This window comes from Platichthys flesus, chromosome 6, assembly GCF_949316205.1.
Source record: "Platichthys flesus chromosome 6, fPlaFle2.1, whole genome shotgun sequence".
Lineage (NCBI taxonomy): Eukaryota > Metazoa > Chordata > Actinopteri > Pleuronectiformes > Pleuronectidae > Platichthys > Platichthys flesus.
In genome coordinates, this window is record NC_084950.1 from 21,789,865 (window position 1) to 21,817,772 (window position 27,908).

A 27,908-nucleotide genomic window follows, 5' to 3' on the forward strand; every position below is an offset into this window, starting at 1 on the left:
TTTGACAGAGATACTGCTACATCTAAAGACCTTTGGTGAACTGCAAGTGAGATAATCAGATTAGGCCCAGAAATGGATGCACGGAATTGAGAGAGTGTGACTGAACATGAACATGATGCTTGGATAGTGTGGAGAGAGGACATGGGAAAGTCCTTGCATGATATAATGTTTAGCATGAGGTTCATATTATTCAGGTGCATAAGACATATTGAATGGTGGAAAAAGGAAGATTCTTCTTTGAATTTGAAAGTTGCCTAAGAAATGAATACTGCACACAAGACCGATAACAAGCAAAGATTACTTTGAGTTAGGGAAACTGTGATGGCAGATTTTATATTTAGTTAAGTTTAATGAAGAATGACAAATATATATGTATATATATATATATATATACATATATATAGAATGTTGTTGCTAGAATGTTTTCTGCAGTTAGACTTTGTAAATCCTGAGATGTGGCAGACTCAGATGTGTATTCGTTGGAGATTCCTCTGTGCCTCTGCTGAGACAAAAGGTTTTCACACCTAGTCTTTTAGAAACTTGGAGTTTAAGCAGATGCCTGATGCCATTGCATTGTGTTACTTTCAAAGGGGTCCTCATTCAGATTGAAGGTGACTAAATGTAAGCCTGATTACAACAAAGCAGAGATCTGATTGGATGAACATTCTGCATCTGTGTGAGGAGGGGTTTGACTTGTATAAACGCATTGTGAGTTCACTGTTCATGTGCGCTTGCTCGGATCATTCAGTTGTACAAGCAAGATGCCCCTAGCCGCAGCTGGGTAAGAATTAAACAACCAGAATTGATAATTGTCATTGCTGTGAAATGTATTTAAATATTCCATTACAGAAACTTAAACTGTTGGCACAAGAGTAGTAAGCACTCTCACAGCGTGAACGTTCTTAGTTTAAATCCAAGTCCAGCCAGGGGTCTGGCTTCCTCACACAGCCCACAGACATAAGGTTAATAATTCGACTTACATCTGTCTGTGAATGCAAGCGTGAATAGATGTTTGTCTGCATTATGCTGATAAACTTTTCAAGGGCCTCTCCCTCTAATGCAACCGTCAGCTACGACCCTCAAAGGATACGCAGCATAGCGGATGGATGGAAACAACAGGATGTTGACATCACACGAAAAGCTTTGGAAAAAGTTACCAACAGTCCGTCATCTGGGATTTCTGTCGCCTGACTGAGGCTGGTATAAACAAGCTACTGTGTTAAAAACAGCTGGATAAATAGTAGGCTGTCAACAAAATTAGGATCACTGATGTTTACAAGCCAGCTCTGTCTCTGAGGCAATGACTTCTGGAGGATGCTGTAGAACACCTGGAGTAAAAACAATTATACATTTACCTTGTGCATTCAATACAGTGAACGAACAGCAGTTAACTCTCTGCATAATGATAGATTTTAATTGCAAAAGTTTAATCAAACGTCCTTCATTTGGTATTTGAAATGTAAAATCCACAAATGAGAATCATATTTCATTGACGTGCATATGGCTTGATTTACGTTATCTGTGTTTTTTGTTTTACCCACATGCCTCCATTGTTCTGATCTCGCGATATTTGTCCTCCTCATCATTCTACCATGTTCATATCTCTATACACATTTGTCCACGTTCATCACAAAGAATCAGGTTAACCACGTTTAAGATGTTCAGTCGTTACAACTGTGACCATAGTTTCTTTCAACAGTGCTTTTGTCCTGATTTAAGAGTTGAACTTAGAACAACTATGATTGTATCTAAAGCGCTCTTATCCAGACTTAATTTATAAACTCGTATTAATAGTTAAATACTTATATCACTGGTAACTATAGCGTATCCTTCTATAACAGATAGCACATGATCAGTGCTGCACTGTTCATCACAGATGCTGTCAGCCTGTGTCCTTCTCTGTGGCACTGTGGTGGATGTAATTACACCATAACACTATTCTAGGTATAAATGGAGCCTCATCATATGAGGTCTTTCATAAGGCTGCTTGTAGTAATCAGGAAAAGAAATTAAATAGGCCCTAATAAATTATAATTGATGTCATTGGTTGACATTGTAGCTTGTGTGTACTCTACTGTATTAATTATAATGTATCTGTATCTGTTAACAGTGTGGTTCAGACCGTAAATCGTGTATTTTAGTGTGAATATCAGATTTAATAGACATGATATAGTCTCCTATGCTCAAAGTGTTGATGGTGGCACTATAATACTGTCTGAGTGTAAACGTCCATATATTCACAGTACATTTGATTTATCACTGCACTCGAGCATAAAAAGAGCTCTTACAGACAGTTGGCTGTATATGTAATCTGATAAGTGTTGGGTTCAGACAACATGCTCTAATGACACGTGGCCAGATAAGCTCATGTGCAAAGAAAAAAAGGGTTAAAAACTGATTACTGCAATACCAAAAACATATCTTATCAAATAGCAGGGTTATATAATGTTTAATGAAAAGAATGAGACGAGTAATTCACATTCTTATTTTTTCATATCTTTGTTTTTTAAATATTTCAATAAAACATCCATTCAGCCATCAATGCGACCATCCATCCATCCCTTATCTACACCATTTCACCTTTGAAGGTCGCAGGGGGCTGGAGCAAATCCCAGCTGACGGACACACACACAAACCCAAACACACACACACATACACACACACAAACACACACACACGCACACACACACACACACAGGTAAAAACAATATCCTGCTAGCAGCTAAATCTTTGCACAGGGTAAAAATGAACCCAGTAAACCAGACTGACAGAATAAGTTTGTTTCAGTTACAGCTACCAGGGTTGAATCATAGGACTCAGATATCCAATTTTATAGAAAAAAGTGTATTTGCATAGCCTGGAACCCCTGAAGGCTTCATATGGAATGGGAAACAATAATGAAAGTATAAACATGTATTAGTTCCTTTTGAATAAGTAAAGCCTTCCTTTGTGTGTCCATTCATGTCAGATGTGTTAGTGTGTTTCTTTGGGGGGACTAAAATATGTTTTCCTGGCAAAAGCGAGAGGTAATCCTCAAGGCGGGCTGCCCTGGTATCCCCAGGCGAGTACATGACTGCAGCTGTGTCCAGGGTTCAAACAGGGAGCAGGGACTACGTGCTTCAACTACAAGTCACTTTATTTGACTCTACTGATTTATTCTGAGATAAAATATTTACCAACCTCTGTACTCTGAACAACAGGCATTTGAAGCCGTCAGAGGTGAACTCTACTTTGCTAGATTTAAAGTTGAGGATAAACACATTACAGACAGACATGTCAAAAATCTGCATGAACTTGGCTCGGGGTTTATCCTCAACTTGGAACAACTTCACCCTGACATTCTTTCCCAGAGAAAGATAAGAAAAGATGGAAAACGATGGGGAATAATTCACAACATTTTTTTTCCCGTCTATGTCCCTGGAGCTTTTATTTCAATGTCTAAACAACAACTTTCTAGCCTGACGTTGTCAGACTCACAATTCTAGTCAGAACTGCCCGACCAAAATGTTGTGGGCGGGGCTAAGTTCGTCTGGCATCCAGGCTAACAACTTTCAGTCTGCAGCTTGAAAACCCCACGGCACCAAAATGGTTTTAAAATGTAGATTAATCTTTGTGTTTTTCAGCTTGATTTCAAAATATTTTAGAATTGATAGGTGGTGACAACTGATTTTAGATCTTTTTGATGAGATTATCTATACCAACCTGCCACCTTTAGGGAAACAAGTCCCAAGACTACAAATCCTGCTTTTTATTTGTAAGCAAATACATGGCAAGTAATACAAACACAGAATAAACTGCATTGATTTTAATTAAATCAGCACTGTTTTATTCATATTCAGGTGGCTGCTATCACTAGTCTATTATACGAGCTGTGACCACCAACAATAATAAAAAGTCACTGACACATGAAATGATTTTTCTATAGTTCATTTTATTCATTATAGACCTATGAAAACTATGTGTAACTAAAACAAATACTAGGATATTATAGGGTAGAGTTCACATACACAGCAAACGGATGGGTTTTCACCTCAGTAACATTCTGCAGAAGTGGTCTGTGACCACTGGTCCGCTTCCTGTTGGCTGAGTCATCACAAAATTTAATGTACTGTAAAAGCGTGAAGAAAATTGGTTCATACTCTTGACAACAGAGAGTCAACATCCTCCAATAAGGAATACACAACATTTACCCTGATATATTCTTTAATTCAATGCCCATTATTTGTGACTGTTGGGAAAAATGTTACTCAGGGATGGTAGGACGCATTTGTCAGGCACATTTGGAGGAGACAACCTTGTCGTGCGGCTGTGACGCAATTTGTCTTCAAACGCAGCCTACGAAGGACGTGGCCCCTGAATGGAGACACAGCTATAGAGTGGCATGATGGTGTGCAGAACAAAAGGAGTCCATTATCCCAAAAAGAGCTGTGAGCCAAATCGAATCCTGGTTCAGTGGGAGATTTCCTATTTGGACTTTGCATGTTCTCCCCATGTGTGTGTGTGTGTGTGTGTGGGGGGGGGGGGGGGGGGGGGGTTCTCAGCAGGTACTTAGGTTTCCTCTCACAGTCCAAACACGTGAAGTTTCTAGACTGATGTGTAGGTGAGAGTGAATGGTTCGTCCCTGTGATACGCTGGTGACCTGTCCAGGGCGTGATGTACCTCTTGTCATATGTCAGCTGGGTTTAGCGGCATAGACAATGGATGGATGATTGGTGGACGATTTAGTTCAACCTATTCTCTTGTTATTCTTCGCTGGTTGCCTCTCTCCTTGAAAGCAGAGCCAAACCACTGATATCAAGTAGAGGCCAAAACAAGCGAGGAAGTCGTAATGGTAAGCCATGAAAAAAAATAACACCAACAATGTGATGCATAGCAAAGTCCTCGACAGGTTGCCGCAGGAAAAAGTCTCTTTCCACCAGGAAACGTTTGTATTCACTATGTCCGGTCCAGCCAGCAGTGACGGAGCTGCGGCTGCAGGTTGGACATCTGCTGCATCCGCGTCTTCGTGGTTGTCCTGATGGCAGCTGAGGTGAGGTTCTTCATCCAGAGACTCAGTGATGGAGGGCATGGGCGTGGAAAGCAGTTTGCCCCTGTTTACAGACGGCCTTTTACCCATAGTGAAACCTGTGTCCTTGTCTTTGTTGGCCTGAGCCCCAGTGTGAACAGCCCTGAGACAGTGCATGTACAACTCCACCTCGTCGTCTGAGTCAGACTCTGCGCTGTCGTGGCCTGTTTGGTCACTTTCGAGCTCATCTGCTAAAATGCACGAGTCTCCCTCCATGGCCGAGGACAAACGCTCAGCTTCTGATCGGTTATTTGGGTCATTCTCTGCGCCTTGAAAATCCTCATCTTTGTAAAAGTACATTTCAGCTGGAATGTGTGCACTTCCCTCCTCCCTGTCTTTGTTGCAGGCCTGCACCCGGTTCATCTGAGCAGATAAACCCTCCTCCTTAATTTGTTGGACGTCTAACATCTCTTCAAAACACGACACTTCATCTTCTCCGTCCTCTGCTGTCATGCTCCCTGAGTCTGGATCTACAACCTCTGAGTCTCTTGCTCCATCCAATGCAATCTCCACCTCATAATTTGGAATCTCCTCCTCTGCTTTTTCCTCCCTTGGCTTTACTTGATCATCCCACACCACCTCATCATCATATCCATTGTTCAAATCTGTTTTCATTTCCTCCTCCCCTTCTATCTCCTCCTCTTCTCGGACATCGATCCTTCCGATACTGACCTCTTGCATCTCTGCAAAGTATTGTTCTTTGTCTAACTCTGTCTCCTTTTGTTCCTCTCCCTTCTCCATTTCAATATCCCCATCTCTGTGTTCCTCCTCAGCTTCTTTCTTTTCTGTATTTTTGGCTTGAACATTTTCTAATTCTCCCACCTTCCATATTTCCTCCTCATCGTTCTCCTTGTCCTCCAGCCCCTCAGCGTCTTCAGCCTCAGTCCCGTTCTCCCCTGCACCTCTGAGCTCCTCGGCCAGGTCTTTTTCGCTCTCTTGTGAATTTGTGTCCTCTAATTCTGTCTCTATCCCTCTGTCCTCTGAGCGTCCTGTTTGCTCTGTCTCAGTGTCTGCTTTTAAACATGTTGCCTTGTTTTCCTCCTGATCTGCTAAAATAATCTTCTCCTCGTCTTCAACCATCATTTCCCAGTTATTCTCTTCAGTAGTGTCTGCTAAATCCTCCCGTAGTAAGGCTGCTGACATTGGTTCATCTTTGAAAGAGTTTTCCTCTTTCGACTCCATAAATGTGTCATTGCCACACGTGTGATTGTCACTTGCTTGTGTCATTGACTCATGTTCCTCGTCGGTGACCTGAGTTTCACCTGAATGTTCTTTTTCATCATCAATCCGATTGTTAGTCAACTTGTTTTGTTCCTCCCCATTTCTAGTTTCTGTCTGAGTCTCTGTCTGGGTTTCCTGAGAGCTTCTGGGTTTTGAGGAATAATTCCCCTCAGCATCTTCACCATTGGACATGTAGATATTATCAGTTTCTCTTGCAGCTGAATGATGGATTGCGTTTGGAGTCAAACCTTCTTCAGGTTCTCCAAGGTTCTCCAGCTCTGAAGATGCATTGGCTGTTGATACTGGTGTGCGTTTACAATCTTCTTTGTCATTTTCTCCACCCTTGCTGGTTTGTTGGACTGTCTCATCACCATCGGGCTGAAGTCGCAGAAGCAAATTTTCTACACTGGCAGTGACGTCTGCCACTTCAGTTGTATCTCTATTAAATAAAGTTTGTGAACTTGTATTCTCTGGAGGCTGAGCCTGTGCTGCTGCTGCTTTCGCTTTTTGGTTTGGAAAGTCACATGACAGACTGTCTTCCTGTGCCTCTCCCTGCTGATGGAAACTCTCGGTTGTTCTTAACAAGTCTCTCTGTAAAATGTTTACTTCTGCTTCAGACAGAGTTTTAGGAACATCAGGTGTATCTGTGCAGCCCTGGTCTAAATGTGCGACCTCACATGGATGCTGTTGATTTTCTATACTGTCCTGAAGGTCACCTATTGTTTCATACAAACATGACTGCTTTTCCTCATTGGGAGGATTATTTGAAGTGGCATCTAAGTTCTCTTGGTTGGATTCCTGAGTGTTAATCACATTTCCCTGAAATGTGTCAGTGTTGTTTCTAAAATCTGTTAGAAGAGTGCAGCAGCTCTCTTTTCCTTCAGAGTGAGGATTACTATGAGTTGATTCTCCAAAACTCAGTGTAGCTTGAATAGGATTCCCCCGCTCTCCTAAGTATTCATTCTCAGATCCCATTCTGTCAAACATGTGCTGATACAGTGGAGCCACCACAGTTCCAAACGTGAAGCTGGTGTTTTGGCTAACAAGGCCTTCGCTGGTCACTACTGAAGTTACACTGTCGACCGCAGAGTTGTTAGTGGTTTCATAGCTTGTGTGCTGCTCCTGAGTTTCACCCTCAGCTCTGCAGACTGACTTTGCAGGAGCAGACTCATCCTGTGAATGCTGTGGTTCATCTGACGTATCCGTGGCACTCACACCACCTGTTAATGTTGCAGAGTCAGTCAAATGTTTGCTCTCAGATTTCTCTGGCTCGCTGTTAGATGTGCTGTCATTCGCCAGCGTCGTATCATGTAGAACATCAAGAAGGGATTTGCTGCGTGTGTCCAGGGCCTCTGAAACCACCTGAGAAAGTTCTGATCCGTTGCCTCCCTCGGACAGTGACGGCACATCTGAAGGCTTTTCCACAGGCTTTTCTTCACGTGCTTCCTGTTTTGCTTCTGGCGGGGTTTCATCCCTTTCATTGTCGCTTCCTCCTTTCCCTCTTTGAGCAAAGTGGTCACGCGCCCGAGCGATCCTCGCAGCCTTCTTGCCACTTCTTCGGCTGCTGATTCGTCTATTCTCGGTCTGTCAATCAACAACAAGAGAAGATTAATTTTGGCCATGCTGTTTTAATAAAAGGGAGTGGGGATTTAAAGTTGTAAGTCACATAGGAACGTTAAGTTAAGTACTGTAGCCTAGGTTTTTATCCAGAGTGAATAGAAAATAGCGTGCATGTAAAGAATGACACACAGGGGAACTGCAAGCAGCGTGAACTTCTTGCCGTGTTGGTGCAGAGTATGATAGGGTGGAGCTTCTCAGGCTGCAGTCATGTGAACTTCTCTCAGAAAGTGCACCCAGGCTCACTTTAAGTTTCTCCTGTACCTTACAAACACCATGGTGTCTTAAAGTACCCTTTCATAGATACTAGTATAACAAACCTGCATAAATAATTTTGTTGCAAACAGAAATTTATAATCTTGTTTATTCAATTGCATTCGGCAACTCAATAGTCTGAAAGCAAATCCACAAAATGTTGTATTATGTTGGTAATGTCTTGTGTCAAGTAATAATGAAAAAAAGAAATATAAAACACAAATGTTTTACTCACCTTTGTGATTTGTCCATCTTCACCATCAGAGATTTGCTTGGCTTTCATCGTAGTCGCTTCCTCTGCATAATTTGACACACCTGGAAAAAAGCAATATTGCACATTGTTTTGGTCTTTCTTCAAAATTGACAAATATTTTCTTAAGTTCACAATCAGCTACGTAAATATTCACCTGGAATAGCTGAAGTATTCTCCTCGAGTGAAGCTTCCATGGTTGAGATGTTTTCCGCAAAGAAGTTCTGACTGTGAATTAATAAAATAAAATTAGTTATGTCTCATCTGTGTCTCACAGAGGAGCTTTCTTAACTATATGCTCAAATAATTTGCTTCAAACTTTAAGCAAATGTAGACGTTACACATATTCTTGAAATTGAATGGCAGAAATAGGACAGGCTATTCTTCCATCCATGAGTCTTACAATTACCATATTATAGTTTTGACATTTTAAAATTACACAGCTCTTCACCTGATAGTCTTAAGGCAGCTTTTCTTGTTCACATTGTCCGTCTGTGGTTTGTCTTTAACCTTCTGGTGACAGAACAGCACATAATTCCGGTTGTTGTTGTTGGCCCAGAACGTCCCCACAGGAGTCTCGTACCGCAGACAAAACTCCACTCTGGCTCCCTGCTCCCCGAACGGGGGCACCAAGGTGAGCTTGAATGAGAAGCAATCCATCAGACTGTCATTGGAACCGGGGATGAACTCTGCCAGTAGGTCAAAGTAGCTGGACCAGGCGTCCAACGTGGTTCGGACATACACTGTCTTACTGAAGGAGATGTTGAGGACACGGATCACGCCTTTCAGTATTGTCGTCTTATTGTGAAGTAACTCGATTGTCTCCAGCTCCAACCTCTGGTCCCGCACTTTGGCGAACAGCTCCTCAGTGGACAACGGAAAGGAGAACGTGTGAGGAGACAGGAAGTACTCCTCTGCCTCTGTACCCTTACCCTCAGGGGAGCCGTACCCAGGCAGCTTGGGCACATCCCATGTGTCAAACTCCTTCACCTGCACCAAACGGAGGCCCTTGGCGTCTGCAAAGGACACTCTCCTGGAGCCGCTGAGGGGCGGCTCGGGCTCCCAGTCCTCGTCAGAGGAAGAGCTCCTTCTCCGTGGGAGGGGAGAGGATTTGGGCCTAATGCCGATAACCACTTCACCCTCATCACTGTCTTCGTCCAGGGAGCTGGGGCCTGGCACTCCTAGGAGGTTACAGGTCCCGGAAAGTCTCGTCTGTCCCACAAACTCCATGGGGCTCTCCGTGAGCGAGGCAGCGGGAAATGACTTGCAGTGCTTCTGCTCCTGGCAACTGACATTCAACATGCTCTGACTTAACAGATGGAGTCGAGTTACAGATGACATTGTTGCAAGGGCCAACACTATAAATAGGCCAGAAGGGACTTAAACTATGTTTAGCAATCTAAGCTCAGGAAGAGAAAATATCATCCCCTTTGAGACAAAGTGTTTATGTGATATTATCTACAATATAGATCAGTGATTATCTAATTTTCTTATTGCAAAACTCTGTCAAAACCTTCACCTTTTTTGTCTCAACTGCTCTAATTGCTCTCTGAGGATGGTATTTGCACTACAACCATGACTTTTACCTTGACGGCTATTTCTGATTGTTGCGTTTGCCCAGGAATGGGTCACGTGAGGTCTAAAACAGACCAAATGGCCTTTACATATTCTTTAGGCCTCCAAAATGTTCACCTCTGACCAATAAATCACTCTCCGAGTCTGACATAGGGAGAAACCACTTTCCCTCAAGATCAAACTGCGGATATTAGAATTGCACAGTTTACTGTTATGAAATGCGTTTGTGTTACTTCCTGTGTCTATCAGAGCGGCAAAATGGTTAAATCATAATCTTACTGAGCAAAAATAATTCACATTTTAATAGTGAGTAACAGTCATTTGTCTGAACTGAAAAAATGGTGAACTTCACCCTAAGATATGAATAGTATAAAGACATGTTAAGTTACATAGAAGACAGGAGACGTCCAGTGTTATGTCCAACAGGAAAGAAACAAGCTGTCAGAGGATGTGTGATCGGATACAGGCAGGGTACTTAAACTAATACAAATTATACAATAAATACAGGGATAGGAAGAAGAAGACAACATCTATCTTACAATTCGTTTGTAGGAGAAAAAATGGGACAACAATGATGTAGGCTGTCAGTCCCTATGGGAGTATCCTCACAGAACCAGTTCATCCTCCAGAGACCCCGATGAGCTCCTCAGACACTCCCTCTCTTAGGAATGCAGAGCCATAAACCTTCGCTCTCCTACGTTTCTCTGATTGCCACAGTCATCCTCTCCTCCCCCTCCCAGAAACTCAACCTGGAGTCCATCTACAAAGCGATGGTGGAGCGGTTCCTTGGTGAAGGTGAGCCTCTGCGGCCGGGGGCCATCACTGGGGCATCCACCTAGCTAAACTGAGAGACTTCCAGCAGGGTTTTCCGAAGCCACTGTTCCTGTGGAGGTATCAGTATATTTGGACTGGACTCACCCAAGCTGTCTGCCATGGAGTGTCCATGTGGGCTGGGTACAACCCCCCAACTGGATGACACAGTGCTATGTTCATGTCAACCACACGGATGTGGCAGTGTTACCGCTGGTACAACAGAAACTGCACCGCATGGACATGTATAACACAACATCACGACACCAGCAACACAACCCCCCAGAACTCCTGGCTGCTGGTGTGTAATCTCAATCCCTGAAGAGTTAAAAAAACCATGGCCTTACAGAGTGAACTTTTAATTTCACCCCTGGAAATGCTAAGGAAGGTTTTTTCCTGTGTCTGAATACACTGAGCACACGTGTGCTCCTTTTTCTTCCATAAAAGCTTCAGGACAGGTAAATACTGATCCAGTAGGTGGCAGAAAGTTACCTTGGTAACAATATCTACATTTCAATCATTAATTGCTCTTATATCTGCCCTACATGTTTTTTATGACAGAAAAAAACATTTTGGCCTCAATGCTCAACTGTTTCTTACATAAATACATACATAGTAAAAATAGTTTAATCTTTGACATGTGGTAGTCAAAGACATTACTCTTTATATTTATGTTGTTTGTTCGTTGCACTATGACAAGAAATAAACATTGAAATATAAAAGCACGTGAAATGAAAATAATGTATTCAGGGCTTCTGTTCCTACCTTGAAATCCCTCTCATCTCACCAGAGGAGAATGAGTCTTGATGTTAGAACAGCCTGGCCTCTGCTGCACCTGCAGTCTGTAAAACATGTTCCACAATAAAGAGCTGACATTGAAAGAAAAAACAGCTTCAGGTTTGCATAAAGGAAGAGCAAAAATACATGGTCTGTATTTATGTAGCTTTTTACAGACCCGTTTTTGACATTCACCCATGCACACACAATTCATACATGTATATGCAGCACTTTCTCTATCACACATCACACTTGCACTCAGGGGCCATTTGGGCCAATGGACACTTCGATATGTAGAATGGGGGAGACTGGGATCAACTGCACTGCAGAGAATCTGATTAGTGGACGGCCCGCTCTACCCCGTGAGCCACAGCCACCCACATACAAAATACTACATAGAAGAGAATGAAAAACATGAAAATGTGACTGAGCAGAAACGTCCTGTGTAAAGCTTTTTCACGTTAGAGTCAGTTCGGGTGTCTGTGTTGAACTTCTGCACTCCAGGTGTTTATCAGCAGTTCGAAACAACACCCTTTTATTTGTTTGTCATAAACGCACTAATGCGCTATTCAAGTAAAAGTGCACTACTGTAAAAAGCTCCTTGATAACAGTTTGACAGTTGAAGCCACAGAGCTCTTTTTGTTGTTTAAATTTCTTATCTCTAAATAAAGTCCCAGACAACTATACTTGTCTTTTCTCAAAGGGCCCTTTGTTTTCACCAATAAAGACAATAAACGATGCTCACATTGAGGATATTGTGTCATTTTTTTTTGTTACCTGATTGCATACGTCTATAAATATCAACAAAGGAAATGAATGCTTTCTCACTGCCAAATGGGTTACTAAATATCTCAGGATCATGTTTTCATGCCAAAATATCAATAATCTTTGCATTATTGCAATTTAGATGTGCTGTGTATTGATTTGTGTGGATTTCTAGGGAAGCTTGAATGTAAAAAATCTCCACTACTCACCAGGTATGCTCTCTTAACTGAAAACAATTTCAAGCCCTGGAGTAAAAAAAAATTCTACTGCTCAGGCTAATTTTCATCTTTTTTTTCACAACCCGGTGATCAACTTCTTTTCCCCTGTCTGTCTACTTTAGAGACTGAAGCTGTGGCTCCTCCCTCTCAGGTAGACACACAGCTGGAGCACTTTCTCCCCCATCCTCACTCCAAACCGTATGAGTGGGAGACACCAACTCTGCCCGGCTGCTCTGTCTTCAGCTAAATGGTACGTATGCTTATAATGTTATTCTGGGAGATTCAAAGGCATCACAGAGCTCTCTGCTGTGGACACGGGATGACAGTGTCTTCTTGTCTTGTAATACTTGAAATAAAACTCCTGTTTGTTCCCAGTGATTGTTATTGGGAGAGGTTGTTTTTGTATGCCTGTATGTGTGGTTCTTTAAACTGTATCTACAGCATTTCATTAGATTTCAAACCTTACATTGTTTGTCTCTATTATGCAAATATTCTTTATTTCTAGTATGCCCTATAACAAATCACACACGCTTTGTATTTCTAAATATCACAAAGTATATTTGTCTCTCTTGCCTTGTGTTTAGTGCAAAGCCACATAAAGGTGTGATGTAGCAGCTATGCTGAAGTGTATTTTCAGTGTATTTTTGGTTTATTTATTGTTGAATATTTTCTTTCAGGACCTGAGCTGGGATGCCTGAGTCTCCTCTCAGTCCCACGGCAGCCCGTCAAACTCCAGCCGCCAGCAGCCTGCTCAGTCACACAGACAACAGTGCGGCACATAGAGTTGCTAATGGGGACTTCTGCCGGAGAGTGAGTGGTGAAAACTGGCAGAGTCTCCACCATAAACAGGTACTTTTATCCTCCTCCTCTTCCTCCTTCCTCCTCTTCATAAGCGGGAAATAGGCAAACAGATGTCAGGAGAAATACAGCCAGTCAGCTCCACATTGGACATCCTCTGACAGGACAGCCAACACAAGCCTGTAGATCTGTGGACAGTGGCAGGGGATTTATTTGAGATCTGATCCGAGCTGGGAGGTGACATGCAAAAACCTCTGTTTGTAGTTAATTATTAGTTTGCATGTCAGAGCCGAGGAGGAGTAATTGTCCACAGACCTCAGCCAAGCAGATGCAAGTGAAAGTGAAAAGTGAAATGAGCATGGCTCAAGATCATTTTATGGTTGTCTGTTGCGATTCCATCCCCGGGAATCTTAATCTCAGGGATCAGTGAAACAACAAGGTAATGAGTGTGTGGTCGTCTCCATCTCCTTCAGACGGCTCCTCATCCCGACAGTCTCATCCTGTTCTCTTAATTCACTGTGATCAGGACATGTAAAGGCCTTAAACTTCAAACACCTTAAAATATTTGAACAATTTTATAAACACATTGCTCCCGGGCATAATCAATGGTTTCATCTCAATGATCACCACTGTTCACAATGTTGTCTGTCGTGACTCCAGTCTTCAAAGCATAATAATGACTGGTGATATGAAAGTTTTTAAATGTTAAACTCTCAAATGTTACAGTTGAAGAGTATTGACAGTGAAGAGCGGGCGTCTCTCATAAAACAGCAGGGCCTCAATGTGTAATCTGTTGTGTAGCATGCCACATACTCAAATGGTGTCAGTGCCTTATTTAAAACGTTGCTTAAAAGAAAATCCAGGAGAGACACAGAAAGTAAAAGACCTGCAGCTGCTTTTATGTTTCTGATATATTAGTTCGTAATTAAATTTGCTATCATTTATTAAATTGTCAGAAAATTAATAAGACTGTCCATCACCGTTTCCAGAGTCTAAGGCAGCATCTTTAAATTAGCTGTTGGGCTCAGTTACACAACCCTGCACACTGTCATACATGTGGCTGACTTCTGGTCAAAACACCAGGTTTGTTGACTGGTGCCACCAGTTCTATGATAATTAGCTACGTGTATTGTTTTTTCATAGAGATTTTATTGAGATGAGTTGATTTTGGTTATATTAAGTTTGGGGAAACTGATTTCCTGTTCCTTAAATATGTAGAGAACTTGTGTACATTTAAATAGTTGAATAAATACTGCACATTTGTATTTTATTTCTTCACCACTTTGTGTCAGACATTAGTTTATTCTGATTGTACAGATACTTGCTTTATTACATACTGAGAAAGACTTGCATGGAATCGTTTGCTTAATGTGTCTGAAAACAGGGTCAATAAGAAGGTTTTCCTTTTACTCACACAGTTCTCCATTGGCCACAGATCTTTCAGATGTTTTTGAGGAAGCTGAATTATAATATGTGTATTGAAATCATTTACCTTGCAGGTTGAACACAATTAAAAGAAAGTGACTTGCTAGATTTGAAGAAATATTGTCAAGAGATGTTGCGGTAAAACTGAAATTACGATCATATATTCAAATCAAGCACACTAATGGCACTAAACCTTGTGTAAAAGTAAACGTTAGTCTATTTAAAAAAATCCCTGTGGACAACAGATTGAGTGAATTCAAAGAGGTTGAGAATGAATCACATTCTATTCTGTATCACCGTTATTTTGATGAGTCAAGATTATAGAATACATGAATAGTCCTTTCAATATTCAGAAAGGCTCTAGTTCACTGATAATGACAGATTGGTTGTCTAGGTTAAATGCTCATAAGTTGCTACCTTTGCTTCTAAAACGCCAGGATTGTTCATTTGTTTAGTGCTTATATTGATGCTGTTACTTTGTTTTTTTCTTTCTTTTTTATTCTTCTTCTTGTGAGCCTGCTTTAGGCTGGGCACATAATGCAGAGGACACAATAATCAAAATAAATAAACAAAATATAACTTGCTGTCAGCGCTTCGTGAAAATGTTTAACTCGCATACATCTTTTTAGTTGATCAGCACATTAATCAATATAATAATTGTTTCAATCTTAAATACGACCAAATCATGAAATTCAGATACTCTGATACTACTATTCATAGTGATTTGGAGTGTCTTATCTGTCTGGTGGAAACTTGTTTGGGAATATCTCAAAAGACTTAGTTTATTACATCCAAGATCATATACCAACAGAGATAAACTGAGGTTTTACTGAAACCTATGAAGAACATAATCAACTCACAGCCTCTGCACAAATGTTGCGAAAATTACATTTTCTTTGTAGAAAAATTAAAGATGAAAAATCCTAATGATCCTATTTTTCCCCAAAATAAATATGAAGCACTATTTCATTATACTATATATATTCATATTATATTTTTAAAATAATTTGTAATACACCATATTAAATTTGTAAGCACCTTTTGTTGTTTTAAAAATGCAGTCATGGCAATTGCCGCTGCCTCTGTTTGACTACAGAAGGAGACGGAGACAATCACTCTGTTATTTGACGCTCAATCAGTAACAGTGCAGATCGGTTATTATTCTGCCAGTGTTTGCCTTTATTAATACCCATACACTTCTATTAAGAGTCACAACAAGCATGTAATTGTGTTGCTAATTAACTGGTCAGCCCATCTCCCTTCTCATTTGGGGTCAATGACACAATCCGACACTTGGATGTTCACAAAAGGTTGACAGCACTGTTTGGTAATTGGATTGGAAAGATTCCCATTGGATGGTTATTACTGTTTAACACTTGACACCTGCCTTCTGTCGGGTCCACTTGTCCTCTCGCCTTCACTCTGTACACTGTTTCTCCTGCTTCATCGTATCCCTCCTCTTCCTCTTGAAGGTGTGTCTGGCGATGATGGCTCCTCGGCAGATTCAACAGCTGCTCTCTCCAAACCAGCTGCAGGCTCTGATCCACCACAAGCAACAAGCTCTTCTGCTCCAACAGGTATTTATAAAATACTGAAACCATTACAATTGTTTTTGGTTCCAATGAACAGGTCTCTGGTTTACTTGACTTTGTATATTAATGTTTTTTTTTTTACATTACACAAAGACTTATTGGACTGAAAATACTGTAATTTAAGGGGAAAATGCAATATAACATGAATATAAATGTAATGCAATATACCCTGGATGACTGTCCATACTGTAACTAGAGTACTTAATGTTATATAATATATTGCATTAAAATTGCAATGCAATATAAAGTTAGCCTAGCCAACTGACCATATAGCGACTCAGTGTATAAATTCTTTAACACAATGCAACAAAAATTGTAGTGCAATATTAAGTTAACCTAACTAAGAGTTTTCATCCTAACTATCCAGCTAAGTGAAACTAAGTAAGTTATGTCTGCAGAGGCCGACAAACACAAAATGCAAAACCACCATTAGAAACCATGTTTTAACCAACTGACCATAATTCACCATTATGATATCTAGACAGATAATTGAAAAAATTGTTTTCTAAAGGAAAAAACAAACTAGCAAAACACAAGTACTAAGCATTATGTAATTCAATGTTAAGTGGTGGGTATACTGTTGAAAATAGAATACAAATTAGTAAACTAACCCACAGACCTTACATTGTGAATATAAACATTTAACCCAATATATTTTCTTTGTTTGACAAAGTGCTGAAGAAGTAAAAAAGACTAACCACTGTCTGATCTGAGAACAAAACCACACACTGAATAAGAAAAGACTCTGGGGACAGAATTTCTTTTTTACAGTTGGCCATTTATAGCTTTATGTATATTGAAGTTTACTATTTCAACAATTTAATCACAAGTGGTTTGAGATTGAATTACGTGTCTTTGAAATAATGGTTCCCCATTTTCCAGCAACATCTGAAAGAGTTTTACAAGACTCAACAACAAAAGATTCACCTGCAGCTGCTTCAACAGCAACCCAGCAAGAAAGCCAAGGAGGCAAGTGATGATTTGTCTATTATATGTGTTATTATTATTATCTGTTGTTATTTATTTGTTTCAGTTTACTTCACTGATTTTGCATCTATTTATCTATCCAGGTTTATCTATCTTGTGGTAAGAGCCGTTATGAGGAAGTCCAATAAGAGTTAAATCTTTTCAATGGTTTTAAATAAACTGCTACAGTATCTAGAAGAACATTTAGCAGTGGCCTGCAAAAATAACAATATCATATTATAACCAGACAGATGGAAGAAGAAAGGAAGCCTAACATAAACAGATACAAAATAGATTAATGACAAAAAATAAAATGACGATATAAAGCATAAAAATACATTTAAATAAAATAGAGACCAAATATATAGACAGATATCTACACTTTGTCCAGAATATAAAGTGTACAGTGGTAGTAATCATGTACTTAATGATATCTAATGAAGAGACATGTTCATGTGCTTGGTTTTATTTGAGAATATAATCTATAGAGGAGATTGTGAGTGTGAGATTTCAAAGTCAGGAAAGTCAACTCACTGTGACATACTAGTGAAGGAATGCTATGAGAGATACTTGTGTATGTCACTGATTTTATCCGCAGTCAAAATCCAGAAAATGATCAGAAGACAATAGAGTGTGAGCAGAGTTTTATATAGATATCACCTCACTTTTCTGCTGAATGAGTTGTTTTGTGTTTGTCTCCTCCAGCTCCCTGCACAGCAGCTCGTGCTCCAGCAGCTCCTCCAGCTCCAGCTCCAGCAGCAGCAGCAGCAGCAGCAGCAGCAGCTCTTCCGGGTGCAGAGACCAGTCCTGTCCTCTTCTACCCTCCCTCCAGGTCACTGCTCTTTACATTTTTTACAAAGATTAGGGTTAGTTCTGTGGTTCTGGAGTCTTCTTCAGAATTATTACTTGTCATTAGTGAGTACTCCTCAAACAGTTCTACAATATACCTTCATATTTTAATGGACGTTCTCTTAGAGCTTTTTTATATACACTCTATGGTGTAGAGTAAATATTGTGTTCATCCTACCTGGTTCATCTGCCATGAAGATTTGATTATGAAGTTTGAATGATTTACTGAATTGCTGTTATTTTGTATACATTATACATTACAGCTCAGCAGAGGGCTGGTCGGCAGTTTGTTACATTTGTATTTATATGTAACGTAGAAAATCGGAAAATTGTGCCAAACCTGACACTGCACTTCTTCAGGCAATTTAGAATACACATGCCATATATGCGAGACATGCGTTGCACATACAGACAGACAGAAAGAAAAATAATTGTAGTGGTAATTATTCCTGGATTACAGTAAAATGGCTCCTGAGAAAGAGATGCTTTTCCAGTTTCTCCAGAAGAAGTGTGTGAATGTGAAACAGATTTTAAAAAAGGATTGCGTCAACATTATTTATAGTAAACTGGCTCGACATACAAAACAACATCTTTGGATTTACAAATACTTTTTGTTTCTCTACGTTTCAGGGGGTTTCAGCCCAGCAGAGTTGCAGCAGATATGGAAGGAGCTGACAAATGGATTAACTGAAGATAAAACCACGATTAAGAGCAACTATGACTCTTCCACTAACGACACCAGGTCAACACAAGTCAGGGGGGGACAGGCCGATGTCCAGCCGTCTCCCTCTCCTCGCAGGACCAAATGGTGAGACCAGTCCGCTCCTGCTGTAAACAGACACTCCCTCTCTTCAAACATCAAGCACTTTTCACCGGCAGACGTTTTCCTCTTGTCGAGGTGTGGGTGGGGAGGCGTTGTGTTTTGCAGCGAGGCTTCACTTTTAATTCCCCTCGGGACGATAGATTTTGTTTTGCTTGTTTGCTTTGTGTTCCACCACCTGAAGTGGTTATGCAAAGAAAAAGAAGAAAACAAAGTTTACATGAGAACATGTCCCAAATCAAAAGTAAACACTTTCCCATTTATTTCCCAGAGCTCCCCTCCCAACCTCTCTCTGTCATTTTTGGAAAAGAAAACACTCTCATGTCTGTGTTGTTGTGCTCTTGTTCTCTTGCTGTTGTTTGGCTGCTGTGGTTTTCTTAATGATGACAATACTTTCCTTCTTCACCTCCCTCGTCTAGTGCTGATCGTGCCGCCTCACATGTTCTTTACAGTCACGGTGTGTGTAACTGGCCCGGATGTGAGACCACGTGTGAGAACTTGAACCAGTTCATCAGGTATTTAATCTCCATCCTAATGTGTTTCAGCTTCAAACGTTTTTCAAATCTTTGTTTATGATTCCAAGTTATATTTATTACTTTCAGTAGAAAATGACTCATTCAGTGAAATGCCCCGGTTTGAGACTCTTATGAATTATCATTACATTTGAGTGACAGAACTAAGCATCTGCTTTTCTGAAGTATAAATCTCTGGAGGTAGGTTAACGGCACTTAATGCTGTTTACTGCATAATTTTCAGATGTGTCAGAGATCCTTCAAACCATGAAGATAAAAAAAAGGATTTACGCAGAGTTTTGATCAGTTACCAAGTTGCAATTTCAGAATTTTCTTCAACATAAATTTAATAGCTCTGCACAATATTTTTTTTGTCCGTCTGTCCCTTTGTCGTGGACATGGTATCTCGGGAACGCTTATGTGGATTTTCTTCAAATTTGGTACTAACATTTAGCTGGACAGATGAGCTGATTTTTGGAGTCAAAGGTCAAAGGTCAAGGTAACAGTGGCCGCACAAAACATGTTTTGGCATCTTGAACATAAATATCCTGCCTGCCTTCAGGTTCTTCACCTTTTGACTTTCAGCGGTCAAAGGTGAAGGTCACAGTGACCTCATACGAGTATGGAAAAGAAACGTATGTATACTGGAACATACATCTGCAAGGTGATGATTTTAGATAAGAAATAATCATAGCTTGGGTATAATTGTATTTAACATGCAGCAGGATATTGATTCATACAGAAAAGAGGATACATCAGACACACTGATGTTATCTCCGTGTCTTGAATGCAAGGACAAGACAAGAGTGTCACAAACTAAGAGATAAAATGATTGTACTAGTATTTTTTTCTTTGGGAGTCGGAGTCAGCTGTAGCAACCGAGCAGTTACAAATATTCAACATTGTTTTGAGAGCTATTTAGGGACTTGTATATTGTACTGGTCTATAGAACTATGGAGCAGATTTTTCAGTGGAGTGTTGCTTTGATGCTCATGTGTGTGTTTCAGGCACATAGGCAGTGAACACACTCTGGATGACAGGAGCACAGCGCAGTGCAGAGTCCAGATGCAGGTGGTTCAGCAGCTGGAGCTCCAGGTATGAAGCATGAGTCCGGTCAAATCTGTCCAACATCAAAAGTTAGGACTGCATGCAATCCTGCCCTGTAATAATGTAAATCTGCACCATGACAATCAAACTGGGTGCACTGATTAGAAGTGTGTTTATTTAAAAGGTAAATCCTCTGATATTAATAGCATATTGTTTCTCCATAACTGACTTCTCTATCCCCTAAACACCTTCCTTTTCTCGGTATATTCATGTAATGTTCAGCCAACACCTTCTCCTCCTCCCTCCTGATGTTTGACACATCAGGAAAATGTACTTTTTAAAATGTGTCCGGTTCACAGCCTCCCATTTCAAAGATCTGTGCTCGGTGATTTTGAATGCGACGCCATCCACAGATCCCCTCTCCCTCCCTCCGTCTCCTCTAACAGCTCTGCAAAGAGCGGCAGCGTCTGCGGGCGATGACGGCTCACCTGCATCTGCCATCTCCAGAAGCTCAGTCGCTGTCTGCATCCGCCAGTCAACAGTTGCCTGATATGACTGATATGGCTGCTGACCCACGAGCTCCACAGGTAGCGTGTGTGGTAATAGCTGTGTGAACAGCAGCAACAGAGCAAATGAGCTGTGAATTGTGTGTGTGAGTGTGTGTGTGTGTGTGTATGTGTGTTTGTGTGGCAATAAGGAGCTGTGAGCAAAACAGTAAATATGTGGTGGGGAGTCAAAACACCATGTTTCTGCCTGCAAACTTATCTTCTCCGGATGAGGATGCAGCCGGCCTGTAGTTGACCTGAGAGTCTTTTACAGTCGGATGAGTTGCTCTGTGTGTGTGTTGGTATTTTCTCTGAAACAAAACAATATGAGATAGACATAAACCCTTGAACCTGCTCAAATGCATCACTGCGAAAAGGTTTACTATTGTACGGTCCTTTCTTTTTGAACCAAAAGTCTTAGCTGCATGACGAGATCCTTCCTGAGTGTTTCTTTTCCCTCTGGTGCCCAGCTGTTGACATCACAAGGCCACCATTGTGTTTTCATACTGCGGAAATACTCTGTGTAGAAGCTAATCATTTGTTAATCTTGCAAATATTACACATTAATCAAAACACTCACCAAACAATTTCACCCTATAATTAAGCATAACTTCTTGTGATATTAGTGCACTCACCTCTGAGGAGGCGAATCGAATCGCTCTGTTACACTGGAAGTCTCTCTGTGTCTGATTTGTTTTGTCTGTCACTCTGCCTGCTGCCTTATTAACCTCGTCTGCATGTGTCGCTCTCAGCTCGGGGCTGTCGCCAGCGACCTGACCTCGCTGAACCCGTCGGACGGGGCACCAGTCTCCCCGCTCCAGTCCCTGGGTTCTGTGGGCTCTCCATCCCAGGGCTGTGAGGAAGAGACGCCCACTCACACAGGATGTGCCGGGGCCATGAGACGTCGGCAGCACCCGCTGGTCTACTCGCTGTCCTCAGGTAAATCTAGGGATGCACACAGAGAGAGGGTTCATTTTAAATATGTCATGTGCTACATCTCTAAAATGTCTTAGTGTTAAGAAATGATTACAACTTCATAATAACAAGAAGCAAACCCTAAACAACAAACAAAATGTTTAGGGTTTCCTTATGAGATTTCCTCTTTTCCAGTGACGGAGGCTGTGGTCACATGTGACTGCACTAAGCCAATCAAATAGCGTAATTGTATAATAAATGTATTTTGTGGGCATATGGGAGTTTTACCCATTATATTAATGCTGTGAAGGAGGTTTTTTAATAATAACCGCAAGTCTTGATATGTGGTTCTGTCAATTTAGTTTGAAGGAATCTTGAGTTATGAGCAAAGTTGGGATGGGCCACGCCCCCTTGTACCGATTTTGGTTAATACTTGCCTTCAGGGCATGCTGCACTATTATGTGTGAGGTACAGATATGTCGTATTTGGGATGACCCCTATTGGTCAGATAAAAAATGCTTTGGTTTACCTATTCCCAATTTCGAACCTCAAGATGTCTACCAAGATTTGTGATGATTGGACAAATTCTGACACAGTTCACTAAGCCCCGCCCCATTGGATTAAATCTGCTTCACTTATCACTTTGACACACATAGAGATGTCACTGGTTGCAACACACCTGCATGCTTTATCCACTAATGTGGTGTATCAAATAATGTGGTAACTTTTAGCTTTATAACTTTTTACTCTTTTTTCAGAAAATGAGTATGAGCTTTACAAGAACAGTGACATCAGACCACCGTTTACCTACGCAACACTGATAAGACAGGTACCATCTTTGACTTATCCTCTAATATTTATATATATATATAAACTTGTGAGTGTTTTTAAGTGTGTGTGTGTGTTTATATGCTTGATTGTCTTCACATTTAAATTCAAGCATCCAGATGTTTTCCATGTGAGCTCATTCATTTGAATCACTTGTCTAAAGCATAAACATTATGTTATCGAAGTGTCTTTTCCATCAAAAATCACTTGGTTTCAGCTTCATGGTTTTATAGTATTGATGGGTAAAAAAAAAGACTTCAAATTGGTATTCTTGGGCTCTGTGCTTTTTAAAAAACATCTTACAGTTTTATTTTAAATGTACAATGACTGAATGAATGAATCAAAAATTATATCCAAATCAGTGGATCATGAACACAATCTCTATAAAATGCTACTGGCTTTAATACTTAAATAGGTTATTTTAAAATTAACAAAAAGTTTGTTCATGGGGCTGGAAAAAAATTGTCATATATTTTTTGAGTGTATCATTTTCCCATCTGCCTTTTGTTAGAGTTATAAAAGTAATGGTTTTTATCTTGATTCCGATCATGTTTGTTTTATTTCCTTTCCGTCTACAGGCGATTCTGGAGGCACCAGACATGCAGCTGACGCTCAATGAGATCTACAACTGGTTCACACGGACGTTCGCTTATTTCAGACGCAACGCTGCCACATGGAAGGTATCCCCCTCGCAGATAACTAACTCTGGGATTGCAGTGTTTATGTCTAACCTGATTTATGCAGGATGTACTCAGTCACAGCTCCTTCGCTCTGATTTTCTCTGGATCAGAACGCTGTGCGCCACAACCTGAGTCTGCACAAGTGCTTTGTGCGGGTGGAGAATGTGAAAGGTGCTGTGTGGACGGTGGATGAGGTGGAATTCCAGAGGAGGAGATCCCAGAAGATCACAGGGTAGAGTAGAGAACACCCTGTTTCATCCCAGACTTGTTATTATCAACTTGTATTTCAGTTTGACTATAACAATATTAACTTTGTTTATTTCACACCTTGTAAGTGCTTCGCAAAGAGGACAAATAAAAACAGGAAAACAAAACATCGAAGGCAACAAGCTAAATAATACGATTTCATTGAAAATAGAAGACAGCTAATTATTGAAAAGGGAATAAAGTAAAGTTAGAGTTAAAGTAGCTTTATTGTCAATTTCTTAACATGTTCAGAACATACAAGGAATCGATACGACGTTTCCCACTCTCCCACAGTGAAACATATAAAGTGCACAGGCACAACAGATAACACAAGACATTTCCTAATACTAAGTAAACATACAGAATTTTTTAAGTACAGCAGCATAAGGTTCTCTAAAAGTGTAAACGTAGTGATTAAAGTGATACAGTGCAAACAGAAATGAAGCAGAGATTCTCAATGGTTTATTAAACCTTAGACCTTGAATTTTAATTAGAAAATATTGTTTTGTTTTGAAGTCCCTGTGTGAGCATATCACAGAATAAAACAAATCTGGGGCTCATCGATTGACAGAAGGTAACAAATGCATTAAAGAAAGCATAAAGCAAATTCCAGCTCCGTGTCTATAATACATCTACTGTATTGAACATTTATTGTCTTTAATAAATTGAGGATTATGATGAGAGTAACTGTGACGACAGTTTTGAGGCTTTGTGCCGATGATTCACTCAAATGAATTATTTTCCATCATAACTGACCTTGCCTCAAACTAATGCTGTTTACCGTGTTTTGTCTTTATCAGTGGAATATATACATGTTATCGATTTTCTACATTTTCTATTTCTAAATGACTAACAATTTGTTATTGTGCAGGAGTCCATCACTTATTAAGAATGTGACCTCGAACCTTGCTTTGGGTGCAGCTCTGACTGCCAGTTTACAGGTGAGCGGATGTGCTTGAGCGCAGCCTCTTGATTAAAGGTTTTTGGTTGATCGGTGATAACAGTTTGATTTTTTGGTATCCATTTGTTGTAGACAGCGCTGGCTGACACATCACTGCCAGGATTCACAAAGGAAAGTGTGAGCAGGAACTCCAGGAGTCAAACACAGGAGAGCAACGGCCACAGTCACCAAAACATCTCGGCACGTGTCCAACAGTGAGTTTGTTGCAAAGTCCAGAAATCAAACGACTTGTGTACAAAAATGGATTTTCAAATGTCTTGGTTTTTCACCTACTGCAGGTATCTTTTCCTCAAAGACGAAACAATGAATCTGGATGAACCAGAGCGTCAGATGGCGACGGCGAAACCAGTCACTCTGCAGTATGGCATGACTGGAAATGACCAGGAGCATTTGCTCGACCTCGAATGAAACCTTGAGCATGGAAATCTTTTAATAATAAAACAGTGAAGCAAGATTTCATTGAGCGTTCAGGGATGTATGCAAAACAGTTCAAAGTACAAACAGAACCGTTGTGATTTCAAGTAATGAACATCTCACTGTGCTGCCAGCTGGCATGAGGTCTCCCAAACTGGGATTTAAATCAGATCAATTCCGTATAAACATTTAGCTGCTGCTTTGCAGTCAGTAAAGAAATATAAAGTAACACATGTGGCTTCTGTGTTCACCCACAACTTTTTCAATCATTTTTTAAATATTCAAATTTACAGGTAATTGAGAAAAATATTTCTGACTGTAAAATGGAAGCAATAAATGTCTGGAAGTGTTATAAGTGTTTCATTTCAGTGATTCTTGATGCTCTACATTTCAATATTTTAGTTTCAAAGTGAATTATCTAGCGAATAAAATGTTACGTTTGGTGATGATCTACAATTGATAGTAAAGCAGGTTAAGCAGGAAGTTACAACATGATGGAGGTGTTGTGTTTGTGTTAACAGTTAAAAACATGTACAGTTTGTGCTGTTTGACTTTCTACTCTGTTTTGTCTGTACATAGAGAGATATTGTTATGTACAATATATATGTTACGTTTTTTTGAGGAAGTAGGTTTTAGATGCTTTTGTTTAAAAAAATAAGTGTTTTTATTTATTTATTTTTTCCACTGAAAGAAAGATAGTTCCAAACATTCCTCTTTTCTAAAAGTTCAAAATATTATGAATTAATACTTGCAACAATGAGTATTTATAAAGATGTATGTGCCTGTATGGTTGTATGTCCGATGTATGTCAATTACATTAGATATATATATATTGTACCCAGTTTAATGTTTATCTTATTGTTATAAAACTTGTGATGAATGACACTGACACTGATAAATACAGTTCATGTTTTGAAATGTGTGTTGAACAGGCCTAATTATAAATGTTCATGCACTTCAAACTTCACCATCATTTATTTACGTCTATGAAAGTGAATGTTGGTTATTTAGTTGATTTTTGAAGGAAATTAATAAATTACTTTTCTTGAGTGAATACACCTGTAGTGTTGTTTTAAGCCTTGTGGCAGCAGGCTGACAGGGTGTGCACTAATCCCTGATGGAGATCTTGAAGGCTCAGGAACATAGTTGAGCTGCATTAAGTGATCATCATGGCATCAATCATCAAGGTCAACATATCATATTCAAATAAAATCTCAGTTTTCATGAATATTTGACAGTTAACAAGCTAGGAAATTAATTTTCTGTCAAAATGTCTCTTGATTACAACAACGACTGAGTAAATGTAGGTTTTCATGGAATTCACTTAATTTAACTTGAATATGATTTAAAAAGAATCATGGCCAAGAAAGAAAGTTAAATTAATGGCAAAGTGGCAAAGAATCATTTTTTTCTCACTTTCTTAAACATTGCTTATATATATGTTTATATATATACATATATAAGCAATGTTAGCTAATTTTATATATAAAATCATGGATCTACGTCCCCCCTCCTTCTGTTGAACAAGGGGTTTTTCTTTTGGTTGAACATGCAAATCAATAACTAATCTTGAAATGTAAATCAATCTAATCTATTTACATTAGATATACAGTGCAGGGAATATCTTTTATTACACTGCTGCAATGTAAAGGTTTTATTATCAGTGTGTGTTATATGTTGCTATTGACATGATGTGTATTTAAATCTTTATAAATACAATTATGAATCATTTATTTCTGCCATTCACCCACTGCATCTATGTGCAGCACTTTCTCTACCACACATCCGTCACACACTTCAGCATGGAATGGGGGAGACTGGGATTGAATGCTGACCTTCTGGTTAGAGGACAACCTGCTCTACCCCCCGAGTCTTGGTTGGTCCCGTTCTATGAATTGAGTGATTATCAACAAATGAGGAAATGTTGGGAGAACAGTAGTAGTTTTTTGCTGCATCATTCATTTTTTACTCAGTTTTTGTCCAATATTGATGTGTTTTATTTTGCCCCTCGATGATCGCTGCGATGAAGTTCTGTTTTTTCCTCCTGTTTAATTTACGACATCAGCGTGTAAAATATTGGATTAATAACAAAAATCCACGGAACAAACAGTCCCGGCTGCATCACATCGTCTCATCGACTGATGAACGCTGGGAAGTGAAGCTGTTAACGTCGACTTCACAACCAAATGAAAGAACAAAGGCCTCAGATTGTCTCCGCTCCGTGTTTTGACTAATGTCAGTAATTGTCTTTGCTGATAACGAGTTCGTTTTAGGTTTGCTGTTGCCTCCCTGGGCTCCCTTTGATTCGCTGTCAGCCCATTAGATGACATCCTCCTCTGATTGCCTCTCCGCGCAGTGTGTTTACTGACGCAAAGTTAGTGTGGGGCGAGACAACTTCAACAGCTTCACTTTTGGGTTGCTTTGATGTGCCACACACTCGCGGTGAGGCGGGCAAGTCAACATGTTTTTCAACGCAGCCCTTTTGACAGTACTTAGTCAACAGCCCCTCCGAAAAAGAGCCGGTCTCTGTTCGTCTTTCTCTTCAACATGTAACAACGGTGCTGTCGCCAGCGCCTTCACACTCTTCAAAACATCGTCTGTGGGAGAATACGACTTTTTACAAACCAAGATAAACACACAAAAATTACACTGATTGAAATGAATTACTGAGTTTTTTCTTTCTGAGGGTTGAAATAATTGTAAAAAGACAGACTATGGGATTCATTCCCTTGGGGTGAACCACATGAAAAGAAGACT

At 40.1% G+C, this 27,908-nt stretch overlaps 2 protein-coding genes across 2 annotated transcripts; one reads left to right on the top strand and one right to left on the bottom strand.

Moving 5' to 3' along the window:
- Positions 1 to 4,564: 4,564 nt before the first annotated feature.
- On the bottom strand, positions 4,565 to 9,710 carry ppp1r3ab (protein phosphatase 1, regulatory subunit 3Ab). Its single transcript, XM_062389748.1, has 4 exons — positions 8,860 to 9,710; positions 8,566 to 8,636; positions 8,394 to 8,473; positions 4,565 to 7,870 (listed from the first exon to the last, which is right to left on the bottom strand). The coding sequence occupies exons 1-4, from the start codon at positions 9,708 to 9,710 to the stop codon at positions 4,727 to 4,729; spliced, it is 4,146 nt and encodes a 1,381-aa protein (XP_062245732.1). The 3' UTR covers positions 4,565 to 4,726.
- Positions 9,711 to 13,243: 3,533 nt separating this feature from the next.
- On the top strand, positions 13,244 to 25,492 carry LOC133955088 (forkhead box protein P2-like). The gene is made up of 15 exons (XM_062389749.1): positions 13,244 to 13,402; positions 16,249 to 16,353; positions 17,251 to 17,337; positions 18,040 to 18,077; positions 18,644 to 18,991; positions 19,423 to 19,518; positions 20,523 to 20,610; positions 21,009 to 21,149; positions 21,860 to 22,046; positions 22,781 to 22,851; positions 23,429 to 23,530; positions 23,641 to 23,762; positions 24,648 to 24,717; positions 24,810 to 24,931; positions 25,016 to 25,492. The coding sequence occupies exons 1-15, from the start codon at positions 13,244 to 13,246 to the stop codon at positions 25,143 to 25,145; spliced, it is 1,866 nt and encodes a 621-aa protein (XP_062245733.1). The 3' UTR covers positions 25,146 to 25,492.
- Positions 25,493 to 27,908: the final 2,416 nt, after the last annotated feature.